The sequence below is a fragment of the Passer domesticus genome, chromosome Z (assembly GCF_036417665.1).
Source record: "Passer domesticus isolate bPasDom1 chromosome Z, bPasDom1.hap1, whole genome shotgun sequence".
Taxonomy (NCBI): Eukaryota; Metazoa; Chordata; class Aves; order Passeriformes; family Passeridae; genus Passer; species Passer domesticus.
Window position 1 is genome coordinate 2,465,861 of NC_087512.1, and position 18,957 is coordinate 2,484,817.

Genomic DNA, 18,957 nt, shown 5'->3' on the forward strand with positions numbered 1-18,957 from the left:
ATCCTTAATAGAAAGAATTTCACTCAGCAAACAGAGACCATTAAAAATACAGTGCTTTCTAAGATATTATCCACACTTAATTGTTGGATTCTGGTGCCAAACAACTGCCAAGGAGGGGGGGACAGACCCACACCAACCCTGCAGCCCCTGGGCCTGGGGCTCCCCTCCCACTTCTTCCCAGGGCAGTGCCACTGCCACCCTTTGTGGGCTGCACATCCTGCCATCAAAACATCTGCTCCTCGTGCTCCTGACAGCCCAACCCTCCTGCCATCCTCTCCCTCAAGCTGGGTCATGGAAGCCCCCAGTTTTATCATGTAGATGAAAGTTAAAAAGTTTTAAATCGCGTACATGAAAGACCCATCATGGATGAAACCTCTGACTTACTGATAGTATATCATTAACCTGGCCAGCACACCAGCAAGGAAATCACATTTAATTTATCACTTGAGGAAGCTGTGGGCTGAGTTATCCCACAGACAGAGTGGGTGGTGCAGGAGGTTCTGCATCATCATCATCATCATCCAACAGCCCTGCCATAAATCCAGCTCTTCCATTACTGGGATTTAAAGCCAGGCTGACTGCTCTCCTTGCTTTATGTACACATCATCTCCACTGGAGAAATTCTGTACGTTTTTTTTCTAAACCACAGGTTTTTTATTAAACTTAATTTTCTGTGATAAAGCCCATAACAGTACCTTTGAAGAAAAAAGAAGATATTATTTTTCTTCTTTTCTGTTCTCATTCTGTCAGACTTTAAATCATCAGCTCCTGACTGCAGCTGAGATTGATCCAATCTCATGGAGTTTGTCCTTCCCTTATCTGCCATGAGAGCCTGCTGGAACCCAGGGCACAAGTGGGGTGCTGGGCACAGCTTATGCTGCAGTGCTGTGCTGTTCCATCATTTATTTTCCCTGTCTCTCTCCTATCTATCCTCAATATTTGCCCCTGCAAGCAGTCAGGTGGGCATATTTGTGTTGTGCTCAGTTATCAGTCTAAGTTTTGTTTCTATTTGGTTGGCCAACACAGGCAGTTATCAGGGCACTTTGTACACAGAAAAATTTATTTATTATTACTGTTTGGAGGTTCTGGTGGTAGGTACAATGATGGGTTGGAGGAACTGGGTGGAGGAGTAAATTTTTACTGCCATGACATCTCCAGGCAGAGGTCCTTGGGGTGTTTGTCTTTTCTGGTCATTGGCCTGACTGGTCAAAAGAAAAAAAAAAAAAAATCCATGTGAAGTTGAGATCGCTGTTATCAGTAAGGTGATCCTGACACCATGAATAATGGAGAGGAAATACAGTCCAGTGAGATATGGTTGCTTGGTGGGTCTCCTTTTTCACCTGCCCATCTGTCTTATAACCACATGGCTGGGCAGCACTAAGTAATTTTTCATGAGGTTTCTGAAGCTGCTACATGCCATAAGGAGGAGAAATGTCTTTGTTTTCCCCTGCCCTGGGCTGCCATATGAAGGACAAGAAGCGACTTGACCACGTGCCCTCACCTGACCAATTTTCCAGGGAGTTACAACCTTGATTGGCATGTCCTGATACCCTAGACCCAGATTGTCAACTGAGGAGAGGCTGAGGCAGCTCTGAAAAAAGAGGAGAAAGTTCTCAGCACACACCAATGAATAAATAATAGTAAGTAAAAGGAGAGAAACCCCAAAGACAAGGAGAGGCAGAAGAGAGAGGAGGGGGCCTCAGTCAGGGAGGCGAAGGAAGGCAGGAAGAGGCAGAAAGAGAGGGGGGCTAGGAAGGGGCTCTGGGACACATCTGCACTGAGCCAGTGGGGAGGAAGGACACTGAGAAACAAGGGCAGCCCAGCCCCAGGCAGGGAGAGGAGAACTAAAGGACTTGGGCAGCTGGAAAGGTGGCAGAAGTTTAAGGCAATCCCAGAGTGCTGTTAAAAGGGTTGGGGTGCAAAACAATGACATGAAAGAAAAGACTGAAAAGAACAAAACAGAAGAGGAGGAAGAGGAGGAGGAGGAGGAAGAGGAGGCAGTGGGAGAGGTAGCTGAGGAAGATGGGGAAGATGAAAGCCAGGAGAAAAAAAGCAAGAAGAAATCAAAGTCTGAGGATTCAGAGATTGATGGGGAGGTGAAGAAAAAGAAGAAGAAAAAAACCAAGAGAAGAGACTATAGCAGTGAGGAGGAAGATGACTATGAGCGCAAAAAGAAAAAGAAGAAAAAAGGCAAAAAAAGCAAAGACAAGAAGAAGAAGAAGGGTGACAAGTCCAAGAAAGGAAAGATAGATGACAATTTTTTGGAGATGTATGAACAGGAGCTCCGGGACTACCATTCAGACTCCTCCAATGCCACGGAAGATGAATACAACAAAAAAAAAGGTCAGCTCCATCTTTCCCCATCTCCCCTCTTGAGCAGGCACTGTTGGCCCTGCAAATGCCCTTGCTGGGCTCCTTCCTGGGGTGCAGGCACTAGTTATTCCTATGTGGGTGACATTTTTTGTTAAACAAGCATTCTAGCTGTTTGAGGTGTCACTGGCAGGTTGTGTCCGTGTGAGCTTTCCTGTTTACGAAGCTGCTTTGCCGTGCGTGTGGTACTGCTGTAATTACATTCTCCTAATTAATATTTGCATTGTGGGGCTGTGCAGAAGCTGCAATCAGCAGGCTCCCCTGTGCAAGCAGGATCCATGGCAGAGGTGCGTGGTCCTGATCAAGCAGAAGCAGCAGGAGCGTGCTGGGGATTTCAGCAACCAGAGGGGTGGAACACTAAGGATTGATGTAGAAGCAGGAGGTCCAGCACACCAGACCTCTGGCTGTTTTAAAGTAACAAAATCAGATGGGGAAATATCAATATTAGCCTCTAAACCTCAGTACAGTGTTGTTACAATAAATAGTCCACTTGTTTCACAGGCAGACTGTACTTAGGTCCAATGCATGGTAAGCTGTGCCCAAAGGTGCATCAGAGGAGGTTTGGATTGGGCATGAGTAAAAAATTTCCTCATGGAAAGGCTTATGAAGCCCTGGCACAGACTGCCAAGGACAGTGGTGCAGTCTGCAATCCCTGGAAGGATTTAAAAGCCATGTGAATGTGCCATTTGGGGACATGGGTCAGCAGTGACATTGGCTGTGCTGGGGAATGGTTAGACCCTATGGCCCTGAAGGGCTTTTCCAGCCTAAAAAATTCCATGATTGTGTGACTTAAGGCTTCAGGTGACTCAGTTTCAGGAAGAGATCATGGTGTAGCTCCATGATAATCAGAAAAAGCCTTGACAGGTAGGAGGATGCTCCCAAGCACGGGGAGGTTATCTCCTTGTCAGGGAGGGGGGCAGCAAAGAGGTCGCGGATGCTGAGGGGTGGTACCAGCAATCAGCAACTGGATCCGGGTGTGCCGGGGGCAGGACACCTCATCTCTCGTCACTGTTGGTTCCCCACCAGTTAATGAGAGTCACAACACGTGTTGAGAGAGAAATGGGTGTGCCTGAGCAGTGGTAAAGCACCCCACACTCATGGTGTGGCTCTAGGTCAGCCACACCGTCTGGCCATGGTGATGAATGGCTGGGACAAGAAAAATTGTCCCGTTCATCTGAGAAGAGGAAAAATGTTGTTCCGTTCCTCTGAGAAGTGAGTCCCTCACAGATACACAGATTTAGGCCATGCACAAAACCTTCCTCATTTGTGATGGCCCTGAGGGGTAGGGAGGCTGCCCCACCTCATACTTCATTTTTCTATATGGTTGAGCAGTAATAATTTGCACTTTTCAAAGACAGAAGCTACAGAAAACATTTATAATAATTTCTCCGTGGCCTTCTGATATTAGATATTGGGAAGAAATTTGATGTTAGATGTTGGGAAGAAATTCTTGGCCCTGAGGGTGGTGAGGCCCTGGCACAGGTTGGCCAGAGAAGCTGTGGCTGTCCCATCCCTGGAAGTGTCCAAGGCCAGGTTGGACAGGGTTTCAGCTTTTCCCTTTATCATGCATCATACTGCTATTCTTACTATTTGTAATTTTAAAAGCAGATTTGGTTTTTTGTGTGACTTATTTGGAGGCTGCTTCCTCTTTTCTCCCAAAGGGTCACTGAGTGAAATGGCTGTTGCTGGTCAGGCTGTGGAGAATTGTGTGGGAGGCAAAAGCCTCCCAAAAGCTTTGGGGATGTCAGCTGCATTTGGTGCTGGTGAATATTCAATAGAGATATATTTCAGTCCACAAGCTGTGATTCCTTTTGCTGTAAAAAAAGAAAAGAGAGATGTTATAAATGTTTTATAGGCAGGGAGTTAGTGCTGCCTGTGTCATCTGATGTCCTCTTTATCTTATTGTATTAGCAAACAAGAGAAGGGATCCCCCCATCAAGTTCAATCGATGACTGAAGAACAAGGCAAATCCAGCTCCTGGGGACAGGAAAACAAAAGATATCAAGTGGCTGGGTGATAGTGTATCTGAGAAAATTAAAGCAGAGATAGCAGGCATTTTTAACTAAATTGCAGCTGTTGTCCATCCCTGTGATCATGGTGTTAATGAGACTGGTTATTTATTAATAAGTGTTTGCAAAGTTATTTCCACAGCAGAGTAAGGAAAACTACAGGGAGACTTTACTGTGGCTTTTCAATGTTTACAGGGGACTTAAAGGAAAGATGTAGAGAGGCTTTTTACCAAGGGCTGTAGCCACATGGTGGGGGGAATGACTTTAAACTTGGAGGGTAAGTTTGATTGAACACAAAGCAGAAATTACTCCCTGTGAGGGTGGGCAGGCCCTGACACTGGTTTTCCAGAGCAGCTGTGGCTGCCCCTGGATCCCTGGAATGTCCAAGGCCAGGCTGAATGGGGCTTGGAGCAGCCTGGGACAGTGGAAGTTGTCCCTGCCCATGGCAGGGGTGGCACTGGATGAGCTTTAAGGTCCCAACCCAAACCATCCTACAGCCTTGAGCTGCCAACAACAGTGCAAATGGCCCCTTGTGTAAAAAACATTTAGCCAGAGGAATCAATGGCTGTAAAGAGCAGCAGGCATCCAGAGAGTGCTCACACAGCTCCTGGGCTGCCCAAACCATCATTAGAGCTGCTACAGGTGACAGATGCCTGAGGTTCAGGTCTCTTTCAGAGACAAACTCTTTGGAGGAATTTACCTCTTTTTTTTAGCCATACCTCTCTCTTGATATCTCAGGTCTTGTCTGTGATAGGGAAGAGTGAGATTGGCATGAGTATTTATCCTCCCACTCAAGTTTGTGGCCGCAGAATTTTGAAGGATGGGACCAAATGCCTCTATCTGTTTTCTGGGTGACTCCTGCCAAAGTCGTGGATATCTCAGTGTTGCTAGGAAGAAAAAAAAATGTTTCTCTTTCCAAACATGCTTTTGTGCCATTAAATGTGTTTTCCCTCTGGCTGAATCAGTAGCTGCCACCTTGGTGAGTCCAGGCCCAGACATGCACAGCGTGTAACAGATGGTGGAAAGCTCCTTCCTGTCCTGTGTCACAGCAAAATGCTGATGTCCCAGGAGAGCTTCAAGCTTCCCTTTCTAATGTGGCTCACCAAGAGGCACAACTCACTTCAGAGGATAATAATCCATTTTTTGGAGGTCCTCACAATGGTAAAATTCTCTATTTTTCTTTTCACTCCTCCTTTTTTTTTCCTGCCAAGTTTCAGATATGGATATTATGGATATTATTATGCATATTATCAGAAAGTGGTGGAATCACCATCCCTTGAAGTGTTCAAAAAGCCACGTGGATATGGCATTAAGGGACATGGGTTGCTGGAGGGCTTGGCAGTGTCAGGGAATGGTTGGACTCAATGATCTTAGAGGGCTTTTCTAACCTGAGGAGCTCTGTGATTCTCTGCTGCTTTGTCCTTCTTGCACAGTGGATCAAGCTGGACTTCTGTGATCTTAGCAGGGTGAAAATCATAACATGAAGAAAGCTACTCAAAAAATGCATGTTTTTGTTAACATGTTGCCTCAAAAGGTGATGGAAGGGGGAGACAGCTGCTGTTGATTTGTAAATAGATATGCAAGCTGCTCATCACTTCCTTTGATGTGTGCCATTGGATTTATTGTGTTACATTTATCACACCATAGCCGTGAGCCTGAAAAGGGTTACACAGAAAAAGCATTCAGGACATGCTGGGTTTATTGCTAAGTTCTTTTAATGCAGTTTAGCAGCAGCGGTTAGAGGAGAGCAAGTGCTGTGTTGTGGCCAGCTCTGTCCCTGAGCTCTGCACAGAACTGCAGTGGTGCCTTTACAGACAATCACCAGCTGCAGAATCACCTTGTGTGCACCCTGCTCCCACTGATCTTCCCCAGCTCAGGCTTTGATTAATATTCCCAGTCAGGATGAACAAGGGCTCCTCTTTGGAAGGCAGATATTATTTTTACTCCTTAGCACTAAAATGAGCTTGGGTTTAAGGCATAAAACATTTTGAGGAGAGCTTTGTGCCAGTGGCAATTTTATGTCTTGTGATCCACTGGGAGATGCAAACTGTGCTGCTGAGAGAAGGTGGCTCTGAACACTCCTTGGAGTCATGGATCTCATCTGCTTGAATCTCAGCATCTCTCACAGCTGCCAATGACCGCAGAAAATATGTATTTTGAAAAGTTTAGGTAACTTTAAATGTTTGTTAGATGTTAAATGTTTGTACATACATGCCTGGAATAGAGAAGGCTTTGGAACTCCCTCCTTGGGTCTTCCAGTACCTGAAGGGAGCCTACAAGACAGCTGGAAAGGGACTTTTACAAGACCTTACTTTATTTGCAAGAGCCTGGAGTGACAGGACAATGAGAAATTACTTCATACTGAGAGAGGGCAGGTTTAGAGTTAGATGTTAGGAAGAAATTCTTCTCTGTGGAGGGGGTGAAACACAAGATCTCCCATCCCCGCAAGTGTACAAAGGCAGCTGGGATGGGGCTTGGAGCAACCTGGAGTTCCTGCCCATGTCAGGGCCCTTGGGACTCAGCTGTCTTTAAGGTCCTTTCCAACCCAGGCCATTCTATGATTCTATGAACTATCACAGAAGTTCACTATTGTGTGACAGAACAAGCCAATACTAAATTAGTTGTGATGCTGAAGGGTTTATTAGTTTCAGGAGCACTTGAAAATAACTTTTATGTGGGTGCTAAAAAAATCATTGTGCCTGTCCATTAGACACCCCTGCTAGACACCTGTGTATTCCCAGTGGAGAACTGAAGTTGCCTGGAGGTGTCATGCTGAAACTGGGCCTTACAAATTGGAAATGAGTGATTAAAATGCTGGGAGAGGGGCTTTGAAAGGAATCACAGTAGCTCTTCATGGTCCATAATGAGCCATCGACTTGCAGCAGGGATGTCACTAGTCACTGGTGTGGAAAATCAGTGTCATAAAGCAGATGAATGCAAATAAACCTTTTTGGAGCAAGTTCTTGCTGCTGTCTGGAGGTTTGCAGGTGCCACCTTTCCTTTGCAGGTGTGTGTTTGGCCAAGTGCAGGCAGAGCTGGGGGGAGCAAGCACTTGTGCTCCCCCACCTCTCCCTCTGCCAGGGCAGGACCCCAAACATATGCAGAATTCATTCTTGTTAGGCACACATGATCCCTTTGGGATGGCTCAGTCCAGCTGGCAGCCCCAAAAACAGCATCCAGGAACAGCTGTGGGTGCCAGGCTGCCAAAGGCACGGCGCAGCTGATGTGAAACCCACACCCACGAGCAGCTTCCCAGCACTGCTGCTCTCCTCACACCCAAAACAATCAGCTCTGAATGGAGTGGTGAGTTCAGTTTTATAGAGCTCGGTTTTATACCCTTGATTGCCTGTGGGTACCTTTTAGATTGAGTGTTTGAGTTTGGACTTGAATAGAAAATACCTGAGAGTTCCTGGAGAGGAGCTGAGCGAGCTGGCACTGAGAACAGATGCTAAATGCAGATCAGCATGTTCAGTCCTGGATGTGTTTCCTCCAGCCCATGTATCCCACCAGTCTGGATTCAGTTTTCTGTTCAGTTATCTATACTTGATCACATTAGAATAATTCAAGAATATTTGGGGTTTTTACCTTTCCCTCTTCTGTTGTATCTCTCTTCCCTTTTCTCTTTCCTCCCCTAAGAGTCAAGATTCTTATGTCTTTAAAACATCCAAGCTTTGCCTGGGTAATTTTCATTCTCTTGTTGCAGAAAGAGAAATGAGGAGTTGTTTTTGCTCACAGGTACATCATTTCCTCTACTGGTACATCAAATTCCAAGTTTCAGGACTGCATTGATATTTTAAGGATCATTAGTTTTGTTCCCATTTATACTTTGTTAAATATACATCTTCTAGGCCCTCTGTGAAGCTGTTTATCATCCTGTCTCTGGGAATTTGAACTAATATCTGAATACTGTTCCATTAAAACAGCAGAATTACATCCATCAGGATGGAAAGTCTGGGCAAAAAATAATACTGAGCTACAAGTATTATTTTGCACAAAGAGGGGGCCAGGGCAAACTAGTATTTTATTCCAGCCTAGGACAATCCTACAGCCTCAGGTGGGGTGGTTTATCCATGTGAGCCCCAGGAAAGCAGAGACTCGTGGTGGGTTTGGTGTCAAGGGCCTCTGATCACTGGATGTGGTGGTTTACTGGGGGTTTGTTTTAGCTGTCAAAGTTGAAATCAGGGTGTAGATTCCAGAGTCACAACATATTTTTTGTCTGGTTAAGGCCTCATCTTGTCTGACTACTGCTGCTCCAAGAAATATTTATTTATTTATTGCCAGTGCCTTGTGGGTGCAGCTATTTCTCCAGGCATTGTCAGAGGGGTTTTTCTTCCTTGCAACACAGTGACACAAATACCTGAATGGCAGCCCTTAAAGAAAGAGTGAAAGTAATAATTGTGTCTTTTGTTGATGGATTTACGTGCCCTGCAAGACAGGCTGGACACATATCACTGAGGAGTTGTGCATTGTTGATGTAATTGAATGTGGTTGTTGGAAACTAAGTCTTTTAGGCACTTTGTCACCTGATATTCAGAAATATTGTATTTTTCAGCATCATTTTGGAGGTCTGCATTTTATAGACATCTGTATCGTAGTAATATCTCAATCAGAATTTCTCTGTGAACTGTAAGTGTTAATTAAGACATATTTGTAAAGAATATGTAGAGCAGAGGTAGGAGGTGGAAAGGCTATAGCAATTTATTTTTTAAATATGTTTTTTTGTGGTGCTATTTGAATAGTAGAAACTCTGTGCCATGACTACTTAAGTTGGGGAGTTGTTCTTTATTCCTAGAATCATAGAATCCTGGAATGATGATCCTGGACCTTGGAGGTTGCATAGTTCCAGTACCACTAGACCAGTTTGCTGCAAACCTCACCCAACCCAGCTCATGAAGACATCTAACAATGCTCACGTAAATACCAGTGACACTCATAACTTGTATTTACCACAAGCTTCTGCCAGGAACCATTCCCTGCTTAGGCCAAGCGTAAACATGAAACACAGCTAGAAATCAGCTCCCAGGAGCCAAATGTGCTGGTTCCTGCCCCTGGGGCTGCCAAGGGTGCAGTGTCCCCTTGGGCTCACAGCCAGTGTCCCTGCTGTGGGGTGGCTGTCCGTGCTCACGGGGTCACCCAGCCTCACCTGCTGCTGGCTTTGCCAGCTGCTCACTCTTTGGCTTTGCCAGCTGCTCACTCTTTGGCTTTGCCAGCTGTTGACTCAGTGGCCTTGCCAGCTGTTCCCTCCTGAACACACTCCAGTTGGATTCAGTGCCTCAGGCCAAGCAGTTTTGAAGCACGTTGATGGCTGATGTGGGTGTGTTTTTCCTCTGTGTTTTTCTCTGTGAAAACAGCTCAGCCGTTGCCCGGAAAAAAGGCTGTGAGAAATGTCTTGCCTTGCTCATGTCAGGGAACGTCCAATTTCCAACCTCTGCAATGCCTCCAGGCCAAGGATGTTGGGCAGGAGTGGGCAATAAAAGAACCTTTGGTGAAATTGCTCTTCCTCCTACCTGGGTATTGGGGTCAGCAAGGAGAGGATCTCTCCTTGATTTTGGTTTTTCTCTGCCTAGGTGACTAGAAGAGGGTGGGATCTTTTAGAGTTTGGTGGCATGGGACATAAAGCCACAGAATGGTTTGGGTTGGAAGGGTTCTTTAAGCTCATCCTGTTCCACCCCCTGCCATGGGCAGGGACAACTTCCACTGTCCCAGGCTGCTCCCAGCTCCATCCAGTCTGGCCTTGGGCACTGCCAGGGATCCAGGGGCAGCCACAGCTGCTCTGGGCACCCTGGGCCAGGGCCTGCCCACCCTCCCAGCCACCAATTCCTGCCCAACATCCCAAAATCTGTGCCTGCCCTCTGGCAGTGGGAAGCCTTTCCCTCTGTCCTGTCAATCCAGGCTCCTGTCCAGTGCCCAGTCCCCAGATTTTTTTATAAGCTGCCTTCAGGTAATTGAAGGCTACTAGAAAGTCACCCCAGAGCCTTCTCCTCTCCAGGCTGAACTATCCCAATGCCTTCAGCCTTTCCTCATAGGAGAGGAGCTCCATCCCTCTAACCACATACATGACAGACAGCAGGGAATTACTTCCAGCTGCATTCTGCAGACACATTGCTCTACCGCAGACTTTGTTCAGTGCTGCAGATAAAATCGATTTCATATTTTACCCAGGCTGTGCTGCACACCTCCCATTGGACAGACATTTCTAATGTTCTTGTCAATACTGGTGACTCAGAGGCACCCCATGTCCTGGCAGGTCTTTCTTGCCTCCAAGAGACAATGAAAGAAATGGAACAGGTTTCTGTTGTGAGTGTCTCTCTCCCCTGAGGCATAGTGTTTTCCTCCAACACAATTTAAGCTTGAATAAAAAAGATGTCGATTGCAAAACTAATTCTACTTTACTGTTCCAGCAAAGAACTAAGGTGATTTTTCCTGGTAGTGCTCAGGCAAAAATACTCTTTAAGTGGTAGCTGGAGCACCAGCTGAATCGAGTTTGGCTTCCTACAGTGCACGAGAATTAAATGTTAATTTTTACAATAGGTGATTAAGTAAAACACACTCCAAACCATGACTACGCTGCCTGTGGGAACAGGCAGGACAGTGTTCAGCTTTCAGGATTTATATTTTAAGAGATAAATGATATTTCAGAGTTCAAGATAATGATACTTGTGTGTACCAGCACTAAGTTTGCTTAGAAGAAAACCTCCCTAATTCATGTCCGTGACAAAGTCACAAAATGCGAGATGCTATTAATTCTGCAATTCCTTGTACAAACTATGAATAGCAAAATGTGTAACAGTGTGCAACCAGTCCAAATATTTGTGAAAAAAAATCCCTCTCTTTTGCTTTGAATAATTAATTTGGCATCCATGCCAGACTCAAAAGCTTCTTTCCACGAAGCATATAAAGAGCAGGCAATCTCTCACAGAGTGTGAGGCCCAAATCTGCTCACAGTTCTGAGGTACGAATCCAAAGCCATTGTGCTCAAGTCAATGGAGTTAGTCAGGATTTGGTTCAGAGTGAATGAGAGGAGAATTTGACTCATTTTGTGTATGGCAAGAGATTATTGCACAAATTGTGGCTCACCAAAAACAAACAGGCTGCAATTTAAAAGGCTGGTCTTTGTGGTGGGTAAAGGATGGTCCTGATTAAACTGCAACCATCATAAGTATTTAACTGATGTGTTCACATGCACAGAGCATTGTTTTGTCAAACACAACCCAAACAGTCAGCACAGACCCTTAAAAACTTCCAAGTATTTTTCATAAATGTCAAGGTACTCTTCAGGTGCTCCAAGACAAACACACTGCAAAGTGTTTCAGGAGAAGCCAGAGTGATTGGTGCTTTGCATGAATCAACATGAAGTGAATATTGAGAATAATCAGTGAATTCCCAGCTGGAGGTGCAGCGAAGTGCAAACAGCCATTAGTGCTGCTGAGGTAAATGCATCCTGCTAAGCAGAAGCACCTGAAGGTAGCTCTGAGAGCCACAGCTTCAAAGCAGTTGGTGTTGATTTGGGCTTATATTTAAGAGGAATCCCAAAATCCCAGAGTGGCTCAGACTGGAAGGTACCACAGTGGGTGCTCTGGTTCTGTCTCCAGCAGGGTCATCCCAGAGCACAAGATACAGGATTTTATCCAGATTGCTCTGGAATATCCCCAGTGAGGGACATTCCACACCCTCTCTGGTCTCTGTTTCACCCCTTGATCACTGCGCAGTGAAGTTCTTCCTCATGTTCACATGGAGCTTCCTGAGCATCAGTTTCTCCCTGCTCCTCTCGTTCCATTGCTCTGCATCACTGAGAAGGGCCTGGTCCATCCTCTGACACATCCCTTCAGAAACCTGTGTGTTTCACTTTCCCTCTTCCTTCCCTAAACTCCTCACTATCTTTTCTGTCTTATTTCACCTGCTTAATCATTCTAGTGGCACAACCTTTTTTTTTCCCTCCGTCCAAGGGACAGTCTTGCTAGACAGAAATTAGGCACCAACTCAGTTCTTCATATTCACCTCATGAGAATGTGACCTGACGGGGCCTGCATCACTGAATTGATGCTGAGCAGTCCCATGCTGGAGTCAAAAAAACCTGAATTTATCAGCCAAAGCACTCTTCTGTCCTGAAAATATTCCTTTCTTGGGCATCTAAGGGAAGTTTCCATGCTCTTGGCTAAAGTGTCCCAGTCTGCACTTGTCAGTGTTTATAGTTTTACAGTAATTTTGGGAGTCATTTTGAAGCAAGTGTTTCTCAACTCTCATCATTGAATGGATGGATTTATATTAGCCCACTTCATATTTATCATCTCCTCCTGCAAGGCAAGGAAACGGGTGTGAGTATTTCCAGCAGCGATGCAATGCAACTTGAAACTGATTTTATGCTGTCTGTATCCTGCTCCTGAAATGGCCATTTCTGAATGCTTATTTTCAACAAAGAAAGTATTGTCTGTAATTTCCTTTATTGAGCTTGTATTTGCCTGAGAAAAGCAGTAATGGGTTTGCAGTTCATAGGAAATCAGCCCTGTTTAGCTTGCTGGAACTTTCACTGGCTTCTGAAGCCTTCGTGCAGGATAGCTGAGCAGCAGAGTCGGCTGGGGATTCAATATCTACCAGAGGAGATAACTGAACTAAATTCCACTTGATTGAGATAATATTTGGAACAAAAGAGCCTGTATCAGTAAGTGTATTAAAGCTTTGTATTGACTCTGCCCGGCCTACTGGGAGAAAAGCAAGATTTGGAGACTGGGCTGAAAGTCAGTCATTCCCATACTAACACTTTGTATTTCTGTAACTTGGCCATGATCTGAGCACTCAGAATAGACTCACTTTGACCTTGGGGCAGGGTTGTTTGCCACCTAAAAGCACCTTGATGTAGGAGCTTCCTGTGAGCAGGGGCCCATGCAGCATGATGATCCGAGCGGGGCCCAGTCTTGCCTTGGTGGTCTCTCTGTGGGGCTCCTCTACCCAGGGGCTGCCATAAACTCAGCCAACATGGCTAGGGAAAGCATTAAGGAGCATCACACACGTCACAGAGTGATTTGGCTTGGAAGGGACTTTTAAGGATATTTAATTCCGAGCCCCTGCCACAGGCAGGGAAACCCTACACTAGAGCAGGAGCTCAATGGCAGGAGCTGGCTTCATGACCTGACCACTTGGATGAAGACCTTTGGGAATCCTGCCCATGTCTGAAGGGAGGTGAATGACCAGTGAAAGTATTTGGAGACATGGGAATGTCATGGTTTGCACTTTACGTTTGACCAAGAAGGAAGTAGGGGCATCATGGGTGCAAAGTCATGCACAGAGAGGCCAAGAAGCCTCTGCCAAAGCACATCTCAATATGCTAAAACAGCAGGGACATGTAAAAGGAGTTGGTTTTTTACATTGCAGAAGCCAAAAGTTATTGCAAAGCTCTGAAGAGGCCCCATGTAGGAAAGTCTTTGGTGAGCATTAGTGCCCATGATCCAGAAAATAATAATGGGGGTGGACCCTCCATGAGAACTTGGATCTTTTGAGTGATGGAGAGTGTGAAAAACAGGGACTCAGAATGGGAGGATTAGAAATACCATGAGGTCATCCAAAAAGGAAGTAAGGAACTTGGCTGGAAAATGTATGAAGTTTAGAGGATACCTAAGAATTCAATTTCTGTATTTTCCTAATGTTTTCTTTCAAAACTGGAGCATTGAAGTAGTAAATTTGATCCTTCTAACCTAGATGCCAGCTTTGGTTAGATAACTTCCACAGATGTCTGATTTCAAGCCTTTTAGTTAATTCAGTTTTATCATCCTAAATCACTAAATACAAGATGTTTATGCTTGGGATTTGCTAGCACTGGACATGCTCTCTCAAAGCCAGAATATCCAATTATTCAGGAACAAACTTGAGGGTGGTTATGAAATCTCACTAACCTACAGTTCTTGTTGAACTATATCATGAGTGCTGCTCCCAGCAAAGGGGCTGGGGTAAAAAATGTTTATCCCCACCCCAGCTCTGCCTTTTCTGCCTTCTGGGCCCACAAATTGCAGAGCAAATTTGGCACAAATTAGCTGTCAGCGGTTGATTAAAAATTATAGAAAAAAATGCAAAGAGAAGAAACAATCCTGAATCTATAATGCTGAATATCCATGCCTTTGAAGGAAGTGGCTAAATAATCTGCATTTTTTCTCCTGCCTTTTGCAAAACGAGCTGGCATCAATATTAGCATTAAACTTTAATTTTCTTCCTGCAAAGGAAATGATGGGCCCTGCTCCATGACATCACTGGAAATCTGGGCCATCATGTATTTGCACAGCTGGCCATCCAGCTGTAATGCTGGAAAAGAGGTGTCAGGGCTCCTTCCCCCTTCCAGCAGTGCACTGTGACATGTGTCAAATGCAGTGATGTACTGATGTCATCAACCCAGACCCTCCTTTTGTGCCTTAATACAAAGTTAATTAAAATGGTGTTAACCACAGTGTATGCTTAGTAAAGGCACGAGCTAATCAAGCAGGGCTCAGCACATCTGCTGAAAACTACTCATCCATGTGCTGCCTGTCCACTGCAGGGTATAGAGGCTGCTTTTGGGGTTGTGAACCTAAAGGGCAACCCATCTACTTGGGCTGTCATTGTTTTACAACTGTGAGACTCCCATTGCAGAAATCGTATGAGGGATTTGATTTTTTTGGGGGGGGAAATTGTGGCTTGATGGTGGGTTTTGTCTTAGACAATGTCCCTGTATCCCATCACCTCACTTGCTAGGGATTGAAAAGTGGGAGTAGATAATTTTCTGCTATTTTCAACAACTTCAGCAAGGAAATTAAGATTGGTTGTATAGATGAGGTGATGTCAATACATGCACAGGTGCAGCAGATCAGCTCAAGAATGAGTTTCACTTGATGGACAAGTTTAGCATGGCAGACTCTTGTTATATGAACATATAACTCCTAGCACTTTTATAGCAGTAAAAAAAGCTCACTAGAAAAAATCTCTGAGCTTTTGAAAGGTCTCTCTAAGGGAACTTACAGATTGTTGTGGAGGTTTTTTTCCTCTTCTCACATGAAAAATACCTGCATACCAGCACAAAGTTGAGCATGACTTGACCTCACCGCTGAAAACCAGAACAGGGGCAAATTTCTCTTAGGCTCTGTGGTGAAAGAAGAGACAATGCCTAAAGGTCCCTTTCCCTAAAAAAACTTGGAATCATGGAATCATTGAATCATTGGAAAAGACCTCCAAGATCCTTGAGTCCAACCTTTGACCAAACACTATCTGTCAACTGGACCGGGCAGGAAGCTTGCAGAGGGGTGCTGAGCTGTAGCTGCCACTTTGGCAGTGCCCGTAGCACAGCGACAGTGACAAATGCTTCCAGGGCACAGATAAGTCATAATGCTCCTCGAGCTGATCAGGAATAAAAGGCTGCTGTGGATGAGCACAGCAATATCCTGAGGTGAGCCAGCTGTTTTCAAGCAGGGCCGCTGCAGCCCATCTCCTGTTGGCATGTGGGAATTCTAACAGGAGGAAAGTGAAATGAAAACACTGCTCGTACTTATTACTCATGTGCAAGCTGTGGATCCCATATTCTTCCTGTTTTTGTTTTTTTTTATTTTATTTTTGCAAACAAATCTCCTCTTCCATTCAGCCTGTAAATGAAATACACCAACCCAAGGGATGCTTAAAATGTTGCCTAGCACATATCACAACTTCCTGTATTTATTACAATATGTCCTCTTTTCTTTCCTATTTATATTCATGGGAAGGTGAGATTAGGAAAATATTGCACCATTTTTTTTCTCAGTGCAATGGAGCTGATGGAAATAAAGAATAGTTTTTAATCAGTTTTACATGAGTGCCCTGCATTTTGCTCTTTTGGTTGAAATTGTGACTAAATTTCTTTTTGATGATGTTTTGAGGGAAGAGTGTTATTGTGGAAAAACATTTGATGCTCAGAGCAGAGTTACAATATAGTTTTTGTGTATTTTGAATACATTAGAGTAGAATGGAATGGAATGGAATGGAATGGAATGGAATGGAATAGAATAGAATAGAATAGAATAGAATAGAATAGAATAGAATAGAATAGAATAGAATAGAATAGAATAGATATATGAAGATAATAGATTAGTGGTGCAGTGAGGGAGAGATGGACACTAATAAAAATGTGTAACTGTTCTGATGCACCCATAAAGAGGCACATTTTCACAGCATTAGTTGTGAGAAATCCCATAGTTGGCAATCAGTTTGTGCAGGAAGAATGGCGAAAGTACAGCCTTTTCTCTAGCTGATAGGTCTGAGGTTGAGATGCCATCACTAGATAGTGAACATCACATTGTCTGAAACCAAAAAGAGCCATCAGGGTGCATAGCTTGGCCACAGGCAAGGTTTTGTAATTTCTTCCAGTTCCTCCTCTGTTGAGCCAACCAAGACATGTCCTTCAGTAAAGTAACCTGTTTTTAAGCCCCAAGTCTTGTTCTAACACCACTCATCATCCTAAGAAATGTATGTCTGACTACAGAATTATTGTTATTTGAATCTGTCTAACTCTGCCTTTTGGCCATTGGATCTTGTCATGCCACTTGAGTAAAAGGCACTTTTTAACTCGTGTGTCTCCCAAGAAGATATATGTGTGTGTAAATAAAGCTGTCTACTCAGTCTACTGCTTGGAAAGATAAATAGCTGCTACCTATTGTAAGAGGGTTTAGTTTGGATATCAGGGAAAGGTTCTTCCCCTAGAGGGTGCTGGCACTGCCCAGGCTCCCCAGGGAATGGGCACAGCCCCGAGTTTGCCAGAGCTCCAGGACCCTCTGGGCACCCTGCCAGGGATGCACAGGGTGGGATTGTTGGGGTGGATCCATCCCAGGGATGGGATTTTATCATCCTTGTGGGTCCTGTGAAAGATATCCTGTTGAGCGAGATTTTCTGGGGCCTTCCAGGTCTCGTCCAATTCAGGACATTCTGTGATTCTCCTCACGATTTACCATTTTGTCTTTGGTAAAATCTCCATAACAACCAAAATGCAAAATTCCTGGCTGTAGTGATGTCCCAGCTTCCATACAAATATCTTATCAGAGCAAACAGGAAAGCGTGCATTGCATTGACATGTGCATAAATGAAAAGTGGCTCAACAGCTTTAACACTTCACATAAATTCATCTGCTCTGTGTAACACATGCTCATGCGTTATGGTAGGAGAGGCAGCATGTTCACAGAGAAGTGTTTTATTTGCAGTAAAGTCCATCCTAACCCAGTCCCCCTCTGCCCATGTAAAGTGTCTCCAGCAGCTTTGTTTGATGTGATGATTTTTGATAGCTGGGTTCACTACGCCCTGTCCAAGACATGGGTTTCTTTGGGCAGATGCATCTCTAGGGTGTGTTTATCAGCTCAGGTTTGGTGATGACTTGGATCTATAAAGGGTGAAGGCTCTCTCCCTTTGTCCTGATGTTTCTTTTCTCTTTCCACAGTTTACGAGGTGGTGACAGTGACAGGAGATGTCCGGGGAGCAGGAACCGACGCCAACGTCTTTGTCACTCTCTTTGGAGAGCACGGCATCACTCCCAAGACTCATCTCACCAGCAAGTAAGTGTCTGAGAGGAAATCTGTATCTTTGAGGCCTGCTCTTCAGGGACTGTTAAAGCATTTTGATAAAACATCATATCATGCTGATGGAGGTGGAGGGAATAAATCTATACAGTATTTTAAGATCACCAGGGAAATCTGAATTTTTGCCATTATGTATTTCATGCCCGATCCATTGCAAACCTGCATTCCCTTCTGTAGGTGGAAGTCCATGTTATATAAGGCTCATATTTGCAAGGTGTGGGGATATTTGCTTTTCTTAGAGCTTAATTTTGGAGCTCCCAAATTGGGAGCTGAGAATATTCATTGCTTGTTGAAGTGGGCATGATGGGCTGTATTCCCATGCCTAGATCCCACAGAGGTCTCCATGCTAGTCAGATACAGACAGAAATGTCCTTGAATGAGTCTGAACAGTAACTCAGTGGGTTTGAAGTAATGTTGATAGATAAACACCTACAACCAGCCACAGGAAATGTGAGGCAAGCAGAAATGGAAGAATTTAAGCTGACTCCTAATTTAGACTGCTTCCATCGTATCTGCTGTATGCCTTGCTGCACACCACTGTAGTTGCACATCACTCTGGTGGCCCTGTTCTATTTTCCTACAGCTGATGTCAACACCTTCCTATGGATGCATCTTCTCACTCCTTACCACTATGTTTAACTTAGTGGGAGCCATATTTTATAATTCAAGAACTTATTAAGATGCTTTTTGACTCTATAAATAGCTTTTCGTTTTGATTTGGTTTGGGTTTTTCTTTCTTTATTTTACAAAGTGAGCATCAGGGTCAGCAGGTGCTCATTTCCCATCAGAGCAAGATTACTTTTAACAAAATACCAGCTCTGCATGTACTAACCTCCCCTTAGTCAGGCAATTGCACTAAGATAAGGCAGAAATCCCTTCTCCAGAAGGTGTGGGAGAGGCTGTGTGTCTCTGGTTTTCAGTGTTCTTATTGTTTTGGTTTTCTTGAAAATGTGTGTCAGAATTATTAATCCTGTGCTAATGTCACACGGTAACTTCACATTTTCTCCATTTCTACAGCACCGACA

The 18,957-nt window shown here is 44.5% G+C and overlaps 1 protein-coding gene across 1 annotated transcript in view; it reads left to right on the forward strand.

Moving 5' to 3' along the window:
- Window positions 1–1,931: 1,931 nt before the first annotated feature.
- Window positions 1,932–18,957, forward strand: part of LOC135290114 (lipoxygenase homology domain-containing protein 1-like) — a 60,895-nt gene continuing 43,869 nt past the window's right edge. Inside the window, exons 1-3 of the mRNA XM_064404002.1 lie at window positions 1,932–2,343; window positions 13,009–13,038; window positions 17,794–17,908. Of these exons, the coding sequence (XP_064260072.1) occupies window positions 1,932–2,343; window positions 13,009–13,038; window positions 17,794–17,908 (557 nt within the window). The remainder of the gene's footprint in view (window positions 2,344–13,008; window positions 13,039–17,793; window positions 17,909–18,957) is intronic.